The sequence below is a fragment of the Rhodofomes roseus genome (genome assembly GCF_022264815.1).
Source record: "Rhodofomes roseus strain CIRM-BRFM 1785 chromosome Unknown C8Q71scaffold_4, whole genome shotgun sequence".
In the NCBI taxonomy this organism is placed as follows: domain Eukaryota; kingdom Fungi; phylum Basidiomycota; class Agaricomycetes; order Polyporales; family Fomitopsidaceae; genus Rhodofomes; species Rhodofomes roseus.
The window spans coordinates 909,318-926,203 of NW_025952960.1; the positions used below are offsets into that span (position 1 = coordinate 909,318).

At 58.9% G+C, this 16,886-nt stretch overlaps 8 protein-coding genes across 8 annotated transcripts; 5 read left to right on the forward strand and 3 right to left on the reverse strand.

The window, feature by feature from the left end:
* The first annotated feature begins 55 nt into the window (after positions 1–55).
* On the forward strand, positions 56–1,379 carry C8Q71DRAFT_424860 (Alpha/Beta hydrolase protein). Its single transcript, XM_047918476.1, has 4 exons — positions 56–253; positions 332–429; positions 500–660; positions 725–1,379. Exons 1-4 carry the CDS (start codon positions 199–201, stop codon positions 1,350–1,352), a joined length of 942 nt encoding a protein of 313 aa, XP_047782286.1. The 5' UTR covers positions 56–198; the 3' UTR covers positions 1,353–1,379.
* A 546-nt stretch (positions 1,380–1,925) lies between these two features.
* On the forward strand, positions 1,926–5,339 carry C8Q71DRAFT_741477 (uncharacterized protein). Its single transcript, XM_047922817.1, has 3 exons — positions 1,926–2,622; positions 2,675–4,881; positions 4,935–5,339. Exons 1-2 carry the CDS (start codon positions 1,998–2,000, stop codon positions 4,876–4,878), a joined length of 2,829 nt encoding a protein of 942 aa, XP_047782287.1. The 5' UTR covers positions 1,926–1,997; the 3' UTR covers positions 4,879–4,881; positions 4,935–5,339.
* C8Q71DRAFT_904878 (NAD(P)-binding protein) lies at positions 5,329–6,801 on the reverse strand (the record flags this gene model as incomplete). The annotated part of the gene is made up of 3 exons (XM_047928872.1): positions 6,236–6,801; positions 5,665–6,179; positions 5,329–5,604 (listed from the first exon to the last, which is right to left on the reverse strand). The coding sequence occupies exons 1-3, from the start codon at positions 6,609–6,611 to the stop codon at positions 5,329–5,331; spliced, it is 1,167 nt and encodes a 388-aa protein (XP_047782288.1). The 5' UTR covers positions 6,612–6,801.
* Positions 6,802–6,939: 138 nt separating this feature from the next.
* C8Q71DRAFT_425008 (uncharacterized protein) lies at positions 6,940–9,378 on the reverse strand. Its single transcript, XM_047918477.1, has 5 exons — positions 9,072–9,378; positions 8,813–9,004; positions 8,655–8,759; positions 8,481–8,603; positions 6,940–8,420 (listed from the first exon to the last, which is right to left on the reverse strand). Exons 1-5 carry the CDS (start codon positions 9,205–9,207, stop codon positions 7,084–7,086), a joined length of 1,893 nt encoding a protein of 630 aa, XP_047782289.1. The 5' UTR covers positions 9,208–9,378; the 3' UTR covers positions 6,940–7,083.
* A 1,174-nt stretch (positions 9,379–10,552) lies between these two features.
* Positions 10,553–11,943, forward strand: C8Q71DRAFT_741489 (cleavage and polyadenylation specific factor 5). The gene is made up of 8 exons (XM_047922818.1): positions 10,553–10,697; positions 10,753–10,779; positions 10,834–11,007; positions 11,058–11,238; positions 11,333–11,408; positions 11,520–11,592; positions 11,646–11,687; positions 11,748–11,943. The coding sequence occupies exons 1-8, from the start codon at positions 10,678–10,680 to the stop codon at positions 11,767–11,769; spliced, it is 615 nt and encodes a 204-aa protein (XP_047782290.1). The 5' UTR covers positions 10,553–10,677; the 3' UTR covers positions 11,770–11,943.
* Positions 11,944–12,257: 314 nt separating this feature from the next.
* On the forward strand, positions 12,258–13,754 carry C8Q71DRAFT_701776 (glycosyl hydrolase family 61-domain-containing protein; the record flags this gene model as incomplete). The annotated part of the gene is made up of 6 exons (XM_047920206.1): positions 12,258–12,387; positions 12,452–12,612; positions 12,689–12,851; positions 12,922–12,992; positions 13,061–13,222; positions 13,278–13,754. 6 exons carry the CDS (start codon positions 12,258–12,260, stop codon positions 13,752–13,754), a joined length of 1,164 nt encoding a protein of 387 aa, XP_047782291.1.
* Positions 13,755–13,806: 52 nt separating this feature from the next.
* On the reverse strand, positions 13,807–16,009 carry C8Q71DRAFT_741497 (uncharacterized protein). Its single transcript, XM_047922819.1, has 10 exons — positions 15,452–16,009; positions 15,359–15,393; positions 15,140–15,306; positions 15,047–15,082; positions 14,913–14,986; positions 14,666–14,859; positions 14,536–14,611; positions 14,403–14,476; positions 14,096–14,185; positions 13,807–14,015 (listed from the first exon to the last, which is right to left on the reverse strand). The coding sequence occupies exons 1-10, from the start codon at positions 15,570–15,572 to the stop codon at positions 13,908–13,910; spliced, it is 975 nt and encodes a 324-aa protein (XP_047782292.1). The 5' UTR covers positions 15,573–16,009; the 3' UTR covers positions 13,807–13,907.
* Positions 15,479–16,648, forward strand: C8Q71DRAFT_425134 (uncharacterized protein). The gene is made up of 2 exons (XM_047918478.1): positions 15,479–16,254; positions 16,310–16,648. The coding sequence occupies exons 1-2, from the start codon at positions 15,611–15,613 to the stop codon at positions 16,395–16,397; spliced, it is 732 nt and encodes a 243-aa protein (XP_047782293.1). The 5' UTR covers positions 15,479–15,610; the 3' UTR covers positions 16,398–16,648.
* Positions 16,649–16,886: the final 238 nt, after the last annotated feature.

Here is a 16,886-nt window from a genome sequence, read left to right on the forward strand (position 1 = left end):
GAAGCCGTTCGGATCGTCACGTTTCAATAATCCGACCACGGGCACTGCGTACTCAGCCTACAGCGTGCTTGGCTGCATGTGCATGATCACCAACAAGGGCTGCCGCGAGCGCTGAGACAAGGCTTTCCCTCGAGCAAGCATCATGGGATTCCCTTCCAGTTCTTCCGCCACCACGACCACCGATACTCTGACGCGAGCATGGACATCATAAGGAATTTTGAACCGACAGAGATCCCACTCATTCACCAGCCCAGTACGTACCTCGCCGCAGATCCTGTGCGATATGGATCGTCGGGATCTTGAAACCCTGACATATGGCGTCTGTCTGCAGTTCGGGATGCGTTTTTGCCGGAATTGGAGAAACATCGCGCGGAGATCGAGAGCGTCAAGTCGGAGACGTTCAAGTATGGTTCTACTGACAGACATCAGGTATGTACTATCTTTTGAGCTCGCGGAGACTCGGAACCCCTTTGACGACTGAATCATATATCGCGATTAGCTAGATGTCTATTATCCACCGGCAGACGCCATCCCCTTGTCAGGCAAAGTGCCGGTCCTCTACTTCTTCTACGGCGGCGGGTTCTTCGAGGGCGATCGCAGGCTTGCGACACCATATGAACTCGTGTACACTAACCTTGGCGCGTACTTCGCCAAGCGTGGGTCAGTAATCACCTCGGTCATTCATCCATACAATAAACTGACACCCGCGACGGTGACCGCTCAGAAATCTGACCGTCATCTCTGACTATCGCCTCGTGCCAGGCGCGAAGTTCCCCGAGCCTGTCGAAGACGTGAGGGATGCCATTCAATGGGTCGTGGCCAACGCAGACGAAGTCTTGTCTGGGACTGGCATCCAAGCCGACTTCGACCACGTCTTCCTTATGAGCCACTCCGCCGGATCGACCCACACCTCGACCCTCCTCCTCCACCCTTCTGTGCTGCCGGCTGACCTGCGCCGACGCATCCACGGCGTCATCCTGAAGGGCGGCGTGTACAGCTTCGAGCGCGACGAGAGTATGAGCCCCAATGCCTCGCTGCTGCAGCTCTACGGCAGCTGGGATGCGATCGAGGCAAACATGCCTGCAACACTTCTGCAGCGGGCGCCGGGGGAGCTGTTCGAGAACTTCCCGAAGGTCACCGTGTTGGTGAGCGAAAGGGAGCCCGATGGGTTCATCGAGAACAGCAAGAGCTTCGCGGCGGCGCTGGAGACGAGGCTGGGCAGGAGCATACCGATTGTGGTGATGAAGGACCACAACCATCTGAGTCCGCATTGGGCGCTGGGGACGGGAGCGGGCGAGGAGTGGGCAGAGGAGGTCACGAAGTGGATCAAGGACAACGCACCATCCGCATGAGCGTGTTGGAGGGTGAGCGAGTGAGACTGCTTCAAGATTGGCTACAACTCATGTACGTACTGAACAGCAGCTCGTGGATCAACAAGGAGGCCCGGACGGAACCCAGGGTGTAGTACCTGCTATCAAGCTACCTGTAACCTGACCTACTCAAGTTGACCGAACCACTCGATAGCGTCACACAATATGAGTTTCCAACGGCATGTCAAGTGATTGGGCAATTGCCTTGCAGAAAATGAAAGCTACCGCCACGCTCGCGTTGGAGGCGAAACCATCGAAATCGGAGCGGTGGTGGGGTGCGTCCACACGGATGGGTACGAGACCACGAAACAGATGATGCTGGACACGTCCGAGTCGCTGCGATACGTAACATGAGCGTTGTTCACCCTCAACCCTCGGAAACCAGACAATTTACAGGGCGTAGGGGACTGGGCAGTGGCCGTGCTACATCGTTGTGTTTTGTTCAATATCGTGCGGATTGCGCGGAGTTGAGCCTGAATGTGCGACAAATGAAGTCGCATTCGGCCGAGAGGCATGGATGCCATGAGGCTCGGGCGCTAAAGGGCAACTGACTCCTTTCATTGTGCCACTATCATCGTCGCGGGTGCCCGCTGGGCAGCGCGCCCTCTTTCGCCTCTCTTCCAGTCTATGATACCCATGGCTGCCGTTGCGCAGGGCCCGAGCGAGCGCGACGGCGCGTACTACCAGGATACGCCCTTCGAACCAGACCAGACATGGAAGAACCAGCTCCGCAGGCGAATTTCCGAAGGGTTGCAGCGTCTCGTCGACGGAGCGAGAAAAGAAAAAGATGCACACTATATCATTAACCCCACTAACGACTACGAGCATGCCAAGAACGACAACGTGAAACACACCTACGAAGTCAAGATGACTCGCATCCGCCGAATGGCTCAAGATCAGTTCGAGGCGGAAATGCAGCACGAGCGACAAGTACGTCGCCTGGCTGCCGGTGTCCCGCTCGACGAAGGATGGACCGAGACCCTCTTGCGCGAGCAACAAGGCCTATGGAACGCTAGTCAGAAGACGAACAGGAGCCAGGATCGCGCGCCCTCGCGGCTTGCCTCTGGAGGGAGCACTAACGCCGCCGCCGGACCATCGCGCGTCGGCCTCGACGGATACATCGCTGGCGATGGTCTTTCCTCTGTGAGGTACGACTCTGCCTCCGGCTTCGACGACACGGGCCGATACTCGCGATGGATGCGGGGCATGCCCCCGGCGCAGCCTCAGCCTGAATGGCCCTCGCGGCGTGATGGTACCGTCCACTTAGATCAATGCAGATAGACATCTGACTCATTCGTCCGCAGGTGAACAGCCGCGCGGCGACGCAGATCCTCTGCAGACGGCGCTAGAGCGGTGGATGCCACGGGTGGATGAGCCGACCGGCCCACCGCTCAACGCGCCGAAGAATCCCTCGAAGCTCGGTCGCGTGCACTTCCCCAGTGACCCGGAGAAAGCCCCTGGGACACCGCGCCGTGCTGGTAAGCAAATCGCAACCGCCAACGAGAACGACGTGCCAGGCCCGGACGATCTGCGGTCTTTCTTAGCTAGTGCAGAGATGCAGTTGGCGATGGGTGGCGACGCACAGCGGACAGCGCAGTTCGTTCCTCAGATCCCGGTCCAATTTGCAAACGCCCCGCACCTATACGATCGGGCACAATCCGTCACGCCGCGGCCGATCCAACAGCCGGTCTCGCGCATGGCGTCGAAGCTCGGCGACGAGATCGAGGGCGCCTCCCAGGCTCTGTCCGCGGCACAGGAGACGACGCGCACTGAAAGCTACCTGTTCGCGATCATGCAAACGACGAGCCGTGCGCCCGTCTCGACATCCGGTGCGCCCGCGGCGAGCGACACGACCTTCAACATGCAAGTCGTCGACCCGCGCACGTTCACCATGGACGACGACGCACGCAGCATGCAGAGTCCGTACCAGCCTGCGTTCGCCCTGCCCGACTTCCGCCCGCCGCCCCCGGTGTCGACCCAGACCTCGACGAGCAGCCAGTCTTCCATGCAGTCCGCGAGCCAGTCATCTCTCCAGTCGTTGTGGCAGTCTGCCGGGAGCCGTTCGGAGTCTGAGCAGAAGTCACCAAGGTCGGACGAGATGGTCGTCGTAGCGTCCGACGAGGGCGACAGCGACTGGGAGGCCTCCGGTTTCGACAAGGACGAGCTCGAGAAAATGATCGAGGCTGAGATGAGTACTCTCGGTAGCGACAGCGCCACGATTGTTCCGGAGATGCCCGATTCTGTCGTGCCTCCCGTCGAGGACAAGTCGGCGGCAGACGACTCATCGATGCCGGGAGCGTTGCCCGAGGAACCCGAAGAAATCAAGACGAAGGCGAAGGGCGGAAAGGCGAAGAAAAAAGAGGAGGCCAGGCGCAAGGAGTTAGAGGCCAAGCGGAAGGAGGAGGAAGTGAAGCGTAAGGCAGAGGAGACCAAACGCAAGGAGGAGGAAGCGAAGCGCAGGGAGGAAGAGGCCAAGCGCAGGGCAGAGGAGATCAAGCGGCGGGAGGAGGAGGCCAGACGCAAGAAGGAAGCTGAGACGGCGAAGGTTAAGCCTACCACTGCGCAGGCGCGTCGGGCAGCAGCTGCGGAGGAGAAGAAGAAGGCCGATACGCTTCGCAGGTTCGAGGATGAGCAAAGGCAACTGGAGGAGGCCACTCGGGCCGAGGAGGCGCTGCGCGCTGAAGAGGAGCGACATAGGGAGGAGGAGCAGAGGAGGCGGGACGCAGAGGCGCTCGCGGAGCGACTCGGTAAGGAGAAGCTGGAGGCGTTCATCAAGCAACAAGAGGCTCGCAACAAGGCAGAGCTGCTGCGCAAGCCTGAAGACAAGCAACGCGCGTTCGAGGAGGCAAGGCGAGCGGAGGCCGCGCGCCTGCAAGAGCTTGAAGAGAAACGTCTGGAGGAAGAGAAGCGCAAACGGGAGGCGGATGCCCTTGCCGAGAAGATTGGGAGAGAGCGGTTGGAGATGTTCAGGAAGCAGCAAGAGGATGCCAGGCGACGGCTGGAGGGTCGCCAACGGACCGACAGCCTCAGTCGCACTCCTCCGGACACGCCGAAGCCGTCGATCCCTGTTTCGAAAGACCCCAAGGAGCCCTCGAAGAAGGCATCCGAGCCTCAGATCAGGAAACGCACCGTGACCTTCGCCGAGGAAGATCCCCAAGATCGTGAAGTTAGGTTGTTCGCGCTCGAGGATCAGCTGCGACGTCGTGAACAGGAGGTCCGGCGGCGTGAGGAAGAGATCGCGCGCAAGCAGCAGGAGGAAGAGGCGCGTTGGCAGGAGGAAGACAGGAAGCGGAAGCCAGGTGCGCCGCGAACCAAGGCCGATGAGCTGCGCGACAAGGAGAGGCAGTTGCGCAGACAGGCGGAGGACAACCAGAAGAAGGAGCAGGAACTCCGCAAGCGCGAGGAAGCGCTGAACCGCCGTGCGGAAGAGCTCCTTGCGAAAATGAAGGCTCAACAAGAGGAGTTCCGTAGGGACTGTCTCCTTATGGGCATGACCTTGACGAAGTGATACGTGAGTGCAGATCGATTGCGCCTGTCGGCTTGTCGTTGACTCTGGACGTCTAGCGTTGCATCATACCCCAATCGACCGTTATCCCTGACCACCCCATCTAGAAGTTCGCCTATTTATCCTGATTTTTCGTCGTTTCTTGACTCCCTTTCTTGCCCATCATCTCCGCATACCGGGCTACACTACCACAGACATTAATTCTCTCAAGGCGACGACTGACTGTTACGATCTCCATCTCCCTCTCCGTCTATCCCACTGTAGCGTACACTTTCCTTCCTCTCTCCTCTCGTCTCTCATCTCTCACCTCTCGTCTTGCGACGGCTGCATCGTTGTATACTGCTGTGCTCGCTTGTTATCGCTGTGTTAGGCTTCCGTTCGTAATAGTTCGCTAGTACTCGATGTGGATAGACTGCTGTTGATACTGGACTTTGATCGCTTATGACCATCTATTTAAGACAATTCGTCGTAGTCTGCTACTATCGTGCCTATGCTCTCCTGTGCGGCTTTTCTTGCAACAGCAGATGCAATAGCGACGTCCTGAACACCGACACCGACTGACTTGAAGATCGTGACGTCTCCGGCAGCTTGGACTTTTCGCACTAGCTCGTCTTGGGCTGCCCAGACAGAGCCAGAGCCATCGGCGGATACGGCGGGCTGCAATAGCTCTCCGATTTCGACGAGGTCGAAGGGCCTAAGCCCTGCTGTAATGAGTTCTCCGGCTTCGACCTGGGAAGAGAGCCACTCAGCCTCCGATCTCCTTCAGAATGAGCTGTACGGGATGCATACCAGACACGCGGCGCGGGAGTCGACTACAACTCGACCAGCACGTTTGACCAAGTCGGTGTCAACTTCATGCCTATCAACAAGGTTCAGCGTAGATGAATGATGCAAGGAGGACATCTCATGGCATTGCACGTACATCTTTGGTGTATAGGAGCCTATGAGACATAAATGTGCTCCAGGTTTGACGTAGTCGGAGGGAAAGAACGGTGTCGTCGAGGATGTCGCGGTTATGATGAGGTCTGCCTCCCTCACAGCAGCGCGGAAGGCATCATCCTGTGTATCCTTCGGCAGAGAACTGACATCGATATTGACCGATCCTGCCTCTGCTTTCAGACGCGAGGCGAGAGTCGACAATCGAGTGTTGATGGAGCGATTGAAGATCGTGCAGGACGTGATCGTCGAGAAGTGCTTGAGGAAGAGGGAGATATGCGCTGCGATCTGCGCGCCTGCCCCAAAAGCTACCAGCTTGCGAGGCTTAGCGTCAGGAATGGATAGCAAGCGGGTAGCAAGCAATGATCCTAACGTCCGGAGCGGATTGTGAATCTGAGTGAAACATGCGACGCGATGAACATACCTGCTGCATTTCTGAGAGCGGTAAGCTGTCTGGCATTGACGACTGCCTTTACAGCACCAGACGTCTCGTCAAGAACAAGCGTTGTTCCGGGTAATCCAGCCTCTTTGACCAAGGGTGGCGCCGTCGATGTAGGAACGGAGACTACCTTGATGGCAGTCCCAAAAGGCTCAATGCGTGAAGGCATGAATAGCCCGGTGTGATTAGTCACTGGCACCGAGATGCGATGAGGCTGGTGTATTCCGGAGGCTTCGCCAGGGGACTTTTCTGCCTTGGACAAGCTATGGAAGACCTGCGCCATGAGATCAGTCAACTCCTGGGGCTCGAACGTCGCAGCGATCTTGGCGACATCTTTCGCCGACACCACTAGGAGTGACATGGTCCTAGGGGCTTCGCGTCAGATGTAGGTCTAGCTGTGTTAGAGAGTGTATCAGTTGAAGGGGACATAATCCTCCGAGCATGGACACTTGACAGCGGCGCACTGAGAGAAGGAGTCACAACTGTGGCCGAGACGATAAGCCAGGTTAGGAAGGCGTAGTGTTTGGTTGGCGGCGCGCTTCGAGTTCTTGTGGCTCCCGGGCCACGGACTCGGCTGGGGCCTGCAAGCCAATCTCAGGTCTTCCCAGCCACTACAATACGAATCAACTTAGCATAGAAACGACAGTAGCATGTCTGACTTGACCAGTTGTAACGTGAGGACGATCGCGCTATAGGCAAACAGCTTGTACGAGTTGTCAAAAAGGGTATATACGTATGGTTTGACGCCAGTTGATGAGTTACAAATGGTGTTTTAATGGGTATCTTGGGTATACTATGGAACTCATCACAGGTCTGTACCACACTGTCCTCTCTCACTTGCTTCCACCAGGCCGTAGGTCCTTTCGGGCAGAGCCACTCTTCCGGCCGCTAGCTTTCCTCGGCCGCGCCCGTGAGGGCTCAGCAGGTGCCTCTTCCTCCGAGTCGCCGAGAGTCGCCGACGCGGATCCGGTGTCCGGTACCAAGTCCGGAGTGGGTGCCCTTGAGGGCGGCAGCTCGAGGTCGTCTGCGGCGGGTGTGGACGGCACCGCCTCAGACGCCCCAGCACCCGCCCGAGCTGAGCTGAGGAACTCAGGCGGGGCGGGGGTAGGACGCCGCAGACGCACGGCGGAAGGCTCACCGAGCCTGCGACGCACGACCCTTCTGTTCTCGGTCGAAGGGCCGGCCTCATCATCCTGGAGGTCCTCCTCCGCCCGTACCCGTTTGGTACCGCGGCTCGGCGTCGAGGGTGCTTCTGCTGCCCCCGAGCCAGATGCGCCCGACGGCCCCGATGAGTTCGACGGGTCCGTCACCCGTCTTGAGGGACCAGCCTCCGAAGGACCAGCCACCGAGCTGTCCGACATCTCCGCGCCCGCATCGACGTCGATGAACTCGTTGATGCTGACAGGCTCCGGGTCCTGCTGACGTTCCGGCCTCGGGATGCCGCCCTCCCAGTCCGGGTCCTGCCTCCAGTCGCTCGTCCGCGTCACATTGTTCACGACGTGGTTGATGCGCCGGCGCGTGCGCCTCCGGCGTTGCGCAGTGACGGCCTCGACGGCGGCAACACCCTCGGGAGTCGACATGAGCATGTTCGCGAGGCCGCGGGGGTCGAGCGCCTCAGCGACGGCCCGTGTGCCACGCCCAGTAGCCAGCAGCCGGTCTATGATTGCGCGTGGGGTGGCCAGATCAACGATGGCGTCGAATCCTTCTGGGTGAGACAGCAGCTGCCACGCATGTGCATGCGGGTCGTAGGGGACGTTGTAACCGAGACCAGGGACACCCGCGGGCTGCTGGAAGCCCTCTCCATACACTTGCTGCGCGATGGGGACGTAGGCCATTGGGATGTACTGGTCGCCGGCGAACATTGGCGGAACGAAGGGGCCGGGGACGGGCGGGTAAGGACCAGGGACGGGGACGGGCGGGTTGAAGGGGCCGTAAGGAGGCATGCGCGGGTTGAAGGGGCCGGGCATGGGCAGGGGCGGGTTACCGGGCAGAGGACCAGGGAAGGGGCCGGGCGCGTTGCTGGGGCCAGCTGCAGGGGCGGGCATTCGGGCACCGCTGGCACCTGCGGTGGGAGCCGGCGCGTTGCGGGTGCCCTCGGTGCGCCCCGCCGCACTCCCACTGCTCGATGCTTGTGCGGACGTCGACGCGGGAGCTGGAGGGGGTGGACGGGCTGAAAGAGGGCCATAGTGATGTCAGTGACAAGCTCGCCAACGAGTGTAGAGATACGCACGAGGCTCAGCAGCGTTCAGCCTCATAGCGCGCGGAAGGTCGGATTCGCCATAGAACGCGTGTTCCCGGCGAAGGGAGGAGGCACCGGGCTGTCGATCCGGGATACGGTTGGCGCCACCCGGCCCTAGACATCGAGGTTAGGACAATGGCGTACGTGATTATTGAAGACTCATACCTGATGGCCGCGATGACGGGTACGGTGGTGGTGCCGCAGACCGGGCAGCCTGACGACGTGGAACCGTCCGCTGGGGTCCACCAGATATCTCCGACACTATGGTATCTGCAATGCGTTAGTAGTGTGCCGATAGACTGCACATCGCGGGGAGCACTCACTAGGTGCCGAAGACCTGGGGCGCCCGGAGGACGGGCCAGCCTGTGCGTTCTGGGCGGCGGCGGACCGATTCAGCGCCACCGCCGCTTCGCGCTGCGCGGACGCTCGGGTGTTGAACCTGCGTAGGTAGTCGACGGCGATGTGCAGGAAGCTACGTCCGCCGCTAGTGGCGTTGTTGTTGCCGTTGTTGTTCTCTGCAACCGCGTAGCGCAATCGTCAGAAACCAACGCAACGGGGAGCAATGGAGCGTAGCGAGCGTACCATTCCTGCCATTGTTCCCAGTGTTGTTGTCGTTGTTGTTGTTATTGTTGTTGTTGTTGTTGTTGTTGTTGTTGTTGTTGTTGTTAGAGGCGTTGCGGTCGCCATTGTTGCCACTATTGTGTGTGTTCGACGGCATCTTGGACGCTTCGATGTGTGCGAGTAGCAAAGCTGAGTACGGGGTGAGTGGCGAGGAGCTGCTGGTAGGCAGAAGTGAGGGGAACCGGTGCCAAAGCGGCGCATTTTATACACATCCAGCGGTACCTACGCTTTGACCTAAGCTGTGGCGTAGCGCCCAAAAGGAGTGGCGAAGGACGCGTGTCCCAGCCAGCGGCGAGCTCACCGGTGGCGGTGCCCTAGTAGACGCATTCGGTGCTATTCAGTGCTTTGTGGATGATGATTTGTGGCGCGGACATGCCTCATGCGGGGAGGGCGGCACCGGGACTTCGCGGCGGAGAAGCATGTCGAGCACTGCAGTGCCTCCTATCCCATGGTTCACCGTGACGAAGCCCTACGCATACTGTACTCCGTTGCCAGAGGTATCTTAAGTAGCCATCCCGTCTGTAGTAGTCGGCAGGGGCTCTATTGTGCTGATCACCACGCACGTCCTAACAATAACAACAGTGGTCGTCAGTAAGTCGCTATTAAGCGCACAGGGAGAGAGCGAAGTACTTTACAACAGTCGTTCTGAGGACCGATCCTAGGGAAACAAGGTCGCTCAAGCCGAGATGGGCCCGAGCGATCGTCATAGCACGCCCTGAATCCTGATCCGTCAAGCCTGGGACATGTTCCCCAGAAAACGTGTCGAAGCGGACGCTCTGACCTCCGAGCATGTGCTTCTGAGCACCGCGTTTCGCCTCCCTGTATCCTCGTGTTGTAGAGCTGTGCACGGTGTGCTTCTTCGCTTTGACCTCGTCGTCCCGCACGGTGCAGGTGGCGCATCGCCATCGAGCTAGGACACTAGAGGGTGTTATACACCCACGAGAACCGCGTACAGATGACCATGCGAGGTGGCTATGTATGCCACGAGAAAGGGCATGTCTGAGGACGGAAGATGATCTCGTAATTATTGTGGATATGCACCCAGAGCTTGGCGTCGTCGCGCGAGACCAAATCCATTCCTCGTATGGAGAAGTAATATTCACTACTTTCCGAAGAGCATCAGTTTCCCGGCCTATACTCGAGATCGACTGCACTTACCTATGACCGTAGGAACATACGGTGCCGGCTCTTCACGCTCTGCATCACCGTGACAATAACTCACCAGACCGCAGAAACTGTCAGGTGGGCATGTCTTCGTATGCGGTTTGAGTGCAGCTTCTCTTGTATACGCGGAAATTTAAAGCGAGCATCCCGGCCGGTGACTGTACCCATGCATATACAGGCTGACAAGACTCGAAAGACATCGACAGCGCGGATACGTTGTCAGTCTTACCGTGACGTGACGTGTGATGCGACGCGTCGAATGTGACGATGCGGGTCACAGCACGTCAGCGCCGCCGCGCGAAGTCGACCGAACTTGACCGGAACACTCGTACTCATAGGCAGACGGCACAACTTTGACTTTTTCATCCCTCACTGTCGTATCGAGCTCTTCGAGTCCCGCAAAATGTCCAACACAATCGCACTGTAAGAGGGTACTCATCGAAGGAGACGTCTCCACTTATGCAGCTTATAACCCCAGCTACCCGCTCTCGAACTTCACGTTCAGGTATGTCAAAGTCTTCCAAACGATGCCTCGTCAGCTCAATATCACTCTTGCCAGCACAAAAGAAGCACAACCGGAAGAAGACCCTTCAGTTTCTGCGCGACTTCAGCGGCTACAAAACAACTACGAGGACTTCGGCATGCGCAGGACGGTGGAAGGCATTCTAGTCGTACACGACCATGGACACCCGCATATACTCATGTTGCAGATCGCGAACGCCTTTTTCAAGCTGTATGTCGTGTCTGCCCTGACAATCCTTTGCTCATTGCGGTGTGCCACAGACCCGGAGACTACCTGAAGCCTGGTGAAGACGAGATCGAAGGGCTCAAGAAGCGTCTGGACGACCGACTCGCGCCCCCAGCCGAGTCTAAGCAATTTAACTCCTCTCATGGCGTAGACAACGAGTGGGAGATCGGCGATTGCCTCGCGCAGTGGTGGCGCCCCAACTTCGAGACATTCATGGTGCGTGCCTCTGCTTGTCGTGCCACTTCGCCAGAGAAGGATCCGGAAATCTCATGGCCGCTGTGTACATATGCTTTGGTCGTGGAATGTGCAGTACCCATTCATCCCCGCACATATCACTAAGCCGAAGGAGTGCAAGAAGCTGTTTCTCGTGCAGATGCCCGAACGCAGTACGTAGCCTTTGAGCGCCTTACATCATCGATTGGATGGACCCACTGACGAACACACCTATGCCTCGTGCCTTCTTATGCCTGTCGTCCATCGATCACCTGCACCCACAGAGGTCCTCGCTGTGCCCAAGAACATGAAGCTCCTGGCGATCCCTCTCTTCGAGCTCTACGACAACGCCGCTCGGTATGTTCTGGCCCTTCACGCGTATGCGTGGTCTGACACAAGCTTTGCTTTAGGTATGGGCCCCAGCTATCTGCCATCCCGCATCTTCTCTCTCGGTACGTTGACATCATCGCTTCGTCTGCAAGTCCCTTACTGATCGTTCTTCATACCTCCAGGTACAACTTCATCTACCAGTAGTCGCCCCCTGAGAGTCAAAACCCACGTGCATCCCATTTCGTCGTCTCGAGTTTCTCGTTGTTCTCCTGTTCGCTCTAGCTGTCGTCATGTCATGATTCATCCATACCGTCGCTTGCATTGTAGCATAGAGCCACGTAAAAGTCAACTCCCGGTCATCTTCTGGTCTGCTGAGTCTGTTACTTCAGGACCTCGTAAGATGAGACAGTCGCGGAATTGGTTAAGTCTCAGAGATAGTAAGTGATTCGATGTCGTTTTCCGTCTTTGACCGAAGGCTGACAATGGATTCGTTCTCTGACTAGCAACGTCCTCAGAAGCAAGGCTTGCAGTCGAGCCTAGTGAGAATCACGTCCTCTCAGGCTAATTCGTAAGACGACCGTGGACAGATTCACGACGAAGTCATCATGAGCCCGGCTCGCACACATCGTTCTATAGGTCTCGCTGCGCGAATCACCATCACCTCGTTACTCCCAGGCTATTCACAAAACCCGATGTTTCTAACATTCTCTATACTCACCCTCCTCACAAGCCTCGTCTCACACGTCATCGCCCATGGGTACGTCAGCAATGTCACCGTCGACGGGACGACCTACCCCGGCAACGCCCCAGGGCACTACACAGGTCCCGATCCTCCTTCTCTCGTTCAGAGTCATCCTGACCTCCGTCATGATTTGTTGAATCGCAGCCGCCAGTCCGATCCGCATGGTGTCGTCCGACAGCCCCGTGACGAACGTCTCCGACCCGGACCTTGCCTGCGGGCTCGGCGCGACCGACGCCGCACTCGACGCCCCCGTCTTCCCGGGTAGCTCAATCAATCTTACGTGGGTCTCCGGAGGTGGAGGGAACGTACGTACACCTCTGCCTTGCGCACATATCCACTCACAATAGCACTGTGAACGTGCATTCTGCCTTGGCGGCGAAGTGGCCTCACGAAGTCGGGCCGGTCCTGACGTACATGGCATCCTGCGGCACGAACGCGAGCACCTGCGCGGGGTTCAACGCGTCCGTGGCTGAGTGGTTCAAGATCGCCGAGGACGCTCGGCAGCGCTCGCCGGAGAACGCGTCTTGGGTCCAGGAGCTCATCAGTACGCCGCCTTTCCTCCCCTGTGGTGCCTCATACCTGAGCGGGACTGCTGATGCCGGGATTGAGCGCAGTGGAAGGCGACGCCTATAATGTGACGATACCCGCGGGGCTCAAGCCGGGGGCGTACCTGATCCGGAATGAGGTCAGTTGTGTCACCGTGTTGAAGACCATATGAAGTTGACTGACGTGACGACGTATGTGCTGTTGCAGCTCATAGGCTTGCAGAACGCGATGGCCCCCGGTGGCGCCGAGTTCTTCCCGTCATGCACGCAGCTCCGCATCCTTGGGAACGGAACAGAAGTGCCCGCGCCGAACAACACTGTGCGGTTGCCGGGGGCGTACAACGCGAGCGACCCAGGGATATTATTCGACGTGAGTGTCGGCTTAGTCCCTAGCAATGGAGTGTTGAAATTCACTTGTGTGTTAGGCGTATACGGACCCGGACAAGCCATACGTGATTCCCGGACCTCGGATCGCGACGTTCGTCAACGTGACGAGTCCGGATGAAGCGAACGGAACCTCCATTTCCAGCTCTGTCTCAGGCTCACCTCCACCGCCGGCTTCACCCTCAGACAAAGCGGACGACGCACTCCCAGCACCCGTGCCTCCTAGCCCGTCTTTGAACTACCCCCCACCATCCTCGGCCCCCACCTCCCTACACACGCCCTCGCAAGACCCAGCCTCCACCACCCCAACAGTATCTAGCACCATTCTCACCTCAGAATCTGCGCCGACGCCCACAGGAGAGGCACCGTTAGTCCCATTGCCCGGACCTGCTCAGGTAACTGCGAACAACCAGGCACAGCTGTGGATCCCCATGGTCGACGCTACGCCCCCACAACCCAAACGGCGCGCGTGGCGGTCCAGGGACCATAGTCGGGTCATGGGCAGGGTCGCGCACTAAATGGACCCAGATACTACACATGCACCTTGTCTCTCGAGCGGATGTCACTCGATTTGCCCACCACAGACAGAGCTTGTATACCAACAGTACGAACAAGTAAGGGTCCAGAAAATGGGAGGGATCGTGATAGAGCTCCCTCGGGTTGCTTCTAGGCTACGCCTCCCTGACTTCTTCCTCCAAGAACTCCCACACCCGCTTCCCGAGCTCGTCGTCATATGCCTCCGCGCGGCACGGTGCGATGCGCGCCGCCGGGATCGCGTACTACCAGTACATGCCCGCCAGTCAGCTTCTTGTCTTTCTGGCACCGTATGCAGCAGCAAGTGGGGCACACACAAACGCACCTTGCCGTTGTGATTGATCGCCTCGGGCATGGTGCCCGCCCAGAGCTGCGTGAGCGCGCCGAAGGGCGCGGGGCGGAGGATCGTCTTCAACTGTCGTAGTGTGCGGTGCAATTCAGGTGAGCAAGTACGAGTGTCCGGTCGGTCCATAATGCGCCGTCGTGTTCAAGTTGTGTCCCCGCCGTCGTGATTACGTATGGCGTCCCCGTCACATTTGATATCCAACCAGTGGACGATTGTGTTCAGTCATGTTCCCATCCGCTACGATCAGCAACGACACACGACAGGTACGTAGCGCGAAGGAACGTACGAAGAGGTGTGTAAGCACCCCCACGATGCCAGGAACGTCGCGGTAGTACCGCTGGAGGTCCGTCTCGATGCTCCCTGCACAGACACGCGATACCGCTCAGCCCCGGTAGACGATAGGTCAGCAGGCGACTCACCGGGGTCGGCAGAGATGGCCACAATCCCTTCCCCTCCATACCGCTTCGCCAGCTCGCGCGCCTGGATCGCATTCGCCTAGCGCCCCGCTCTATCAGCCCCCTCCCAACTCACCAAACGCGCGGCACTCACCAGCTTACTCTGCGCGTACAGCGCCTCCTTCGTGTACTTCCTCCGTGCCGGGCCGTCGCGCACGGACGCAAAATCTATCGCGCCAATCATCGCGCCGGAGGAGGACGTCGTGATCACACGTGCGTGCTGGTCGGGCGAGGAGCGTACGCCTGCGAGGAGGGCGGGGAGAAGGAGCTTGGTAAGGAGGTGGTGGCCTGCGTGGACGGAGTCAGTGGGGATGGAAGGGGGAGGAACGACTAGGACGGACCGATAACGTTGGTGCCGAACTGGAGGTCGAGGCCGTCGGACGTGAGCTGGTCGAGGGGCGGGCCCATCACTCCCCTATGGACGCACTCAAGTCAGCGCTTCACGTGGATTCCGAAGGCGCAAGGAAGGGCGTACGCATTGTTGAACAAGATATGCAGCTCCGACTCCTTGCTACATCGCACCCATCTTCAGCACCACACGCTCAGAACGAGACACCGAGCCGCGCACCTCAGGAACTCGCTTGCAGCCCTGCGGACCGATGCGAGGCTGCCGAGGTCGAGCTCGAGGAAGATGGCTTCCTTGCCCGTCTCTGTCTTGAGGCGCTCGATCGCCGCCTCGGCCTTGTGCCTGCTTCGCGACGCCATATACACTTTCGCGTTGCGCTGGAGGAGGACCTGCATGCGAGCTCAGCCTCCGGACGAGCACTCGCGTGACATGACTGCTCACCTTGATCGTCTCCCATCCTATACCCACATTGCCTCCTACGCCGAATCGAGTATCGTCGGCCGCGCTTCTAGGCAAGAAGAACGGGAGACGCACCGGTGACGACTGCAACGCGCCCGCTGAGGTCAGGCACATCCTCCGCCTTGAAGTTGCCCGCGGGGAAGCAGTTGCGCCAGAATATCAAGAGCAGGTAGTACGCCTCTGTGAAGATTCCCATTTCGGCAAGAATCCGTGTCGGTGAGTACTTCAGGGGGTATGCGTGGCGGCAAACACTGTCGGACGCAACCTATATACACACGTGGCATGCCTCCCCCTCGATCGAAGGCTCGAGCTGGAAAACGAAGCAGCCCCGCCCGGCCGTGGGGAGTCGTCATCGATTGGTTTTCGCCGGCATCTGGGTCACTGTCCAGTGTCAATGTGCTGCCGGGGCCAGTGGGAAAGAGAACCACACCGCCTGCCGTTTGGGGAAGAAGACGCTTCCGCCCGGGTCGTTGCGGACCACAGCACGACCAGAACGACGCGTCATCTAGGCAAGGGCGGCGACGCTCTCACTGCACGCGCGGATCGACCAACGCGTTGCCAGCCTCCGGTCGCCGCAGCGGGGCAGCCCTGGTGGCGTCATGCGTCGTCGATCGCAATTTACCCGGCCGCCCAAGCGCACGATCGGTGCCTTTTCGTGCCGCCTCGCCGCGTCCACTGCGCCTCGACGCGTCCACTGGCACTCTGGCACCATCTGTCCCCGTCCTGGGCGTAATCCCGAGCAGTCGGAGATGCGCTGGGCTGCCGCTGCATTCCATCATCGCCGCGTCGCACCGCAGGCACCGACAGCGCTATGTAGCGCTTTCGCGATCAACAGGCGTATGCGGCGACGCTCTGCGTGCCGACGGGATGCGTCCAAGGTGCGTCAATGAGCATCACCTCAATCACGCCCACAATATTCATCAAGCCACACAGAACCGTGAACAGCAAACATGTATCCAGATTATCGGGTATATATCATAAGGTCAGACCCTCCACGTCTCGTTCCTCACAACCGATTTAGCAGCCTGCGCTTCTCTATTGCGCCTTCACCTCCTCATCCAACCCGGCCTACAGCCTCTCGCCCAACGTATCGTCATGAAACTCTTTCTTACACCGCGCGGTCTTCGCCACCTGGTCCGCGTACTGTCCTCCCATCAGCCTCCACAGCCACACCACACGCGCATACGTAAACACACATCGCCGTTGTGAAGCCCCTTCAGCGTAGTGCCTGCCCACAGCTAGTACGGCAGCGCGCCGAGCAGGCTCGGGTGCAGCATCACCTTCGCCTGCGGTGAGGAGTGCGCGTTCATTCGAGTTGAGTTGGTGCCGCGTGATCTATGCGTTGAAGGTACTGCTCACCGCCATGTCGAGCAGCCGGCCCCCGAGCCCCGGAGAGCCCATGTAGTGTCTCTGCATCTCCGTGCGCACGCGTTCTGCCACTCGAAAGTCGTGGTTAGCTAGACTTCCCGCCATCTAGCCAGGTAGGCCAGAAAATCGTAGTGTGCGGCAT

Excerpts from the sequence above, each read along its gene's own strand:
- C8Q71DRAFT_425134 (XM_047918478.1), top strand. The coding sequence starts at position 15,611 with ATGCGTGGCGGCAAACACTGTCGGACGCAACCTATATACACACGTGGC. Across the intron at positions 16,255-16,309 it reads GCCGACGGGATGCGTCCAAG|AACCGTGAACAGCAAACATG; the intron begins GTGCGTCAATGA and ends CAAGCCACACAG.
- C8Q71DRAFT_741497 (XM_047922819.1), bottom strand. The coding sequence starts at position 15,572 with ATGGGAATCTTCACAGAGGCGTACTACCTGCTCTTGATATTCTGGCGC. Across the intron at positions 14,860-14,912 it reads GTTCGGCACCAACGTTATCG|GCCACCACCTCCTTACCAAG; the intron begins GTCCGTCCTAGT and ends CCGTCCACGCAG. Across the intron at positions 14,186-14,402 it reads GGGTGCTTACACACCTCTTC|TTGAAGACGATCCTCCGCCC; the intron begins GTACGTTCCTTC and ends ACACTACGACAG.
- C8Q71DRAFT_425008 (XM_047918477.1), bottom strand. The coding sequence starts at position 9,207 with ATGCCGTCGAACACACACAATAGTGGCAACAATGGCGACCGCAACGCC. Across the intron at positions 9,005-9,071 it reads TGGGAACAATGGCAGGAATG|AGAACAACAACGGCAACAAC; the intron begins GTACGCTCGCTA and ends ACGCGGTTGCAG. Across the intron at positions 8,760-8,812 it reads CCCCAGGTCTTCGGCACCTA|ATACCATAGTGTCGGAGATA; the intron begins GTGAGTGCTCCC and ends AACGCATTGCAG.
- C8Q71DRAFT_424860 (XM_047918476.1), top strand. The coding sequence starts at position 199 with ATGGACATCATAAGGAATTTTGAACCGACAGAGATCCCACTCATTCAC. Across the intron at positions 254-331 it reads CCCACTCATTCACCAGCCCA|TTCGGGATGCGTTTTTGCCG; the intron begins GTACGTACCTCG and ends GTCTGTCTGCAG. Across the intron at positions 661-724 it reads GCGTACTTCGCCAAGCGTGG|AAATCTGACCGTCATCTCTG; the intron begins GTCAGTAATCAC and ends GTGACCGCTCAG.
- C8Q71DRAFT_741489 (XM_047922818.1), top strand. The coding sequence starts at position 10,678 with ATGTCCAACACAATCGCACT. Across the intron at positions 11,239-11,332 it reads CCAACTTCGAGACATTCATG|TACCCATTCATCCCCGCACA; the intron begins GTGCGTGCCTCT and ends TGGAATGTGCAG. Across the intron at positions 11,688-11,747 it reads ATCCCGCATCTTCTCTCTCG|GTACAACTTCATCTACCAGT; the intron begins GTACGTTGACAT and ends TCATACCTCCAG.
- C8Q71DRAFT_741477 (XM_047922817.1), top strand. The coding sequence starts at position 1,998 with ATGATACCCATGGCTGCCGTTGCGCAGGGCCCGAGCGAGCGCGACGGC. Across the intron at positions 2,623-2,674 it reads ATGGCCCTCGCGGCGTGATG|GTGAACAGCCGCGCGGCGAC; the intron begins GTACCGTCCACT and ends ATTCGTCCGCAG.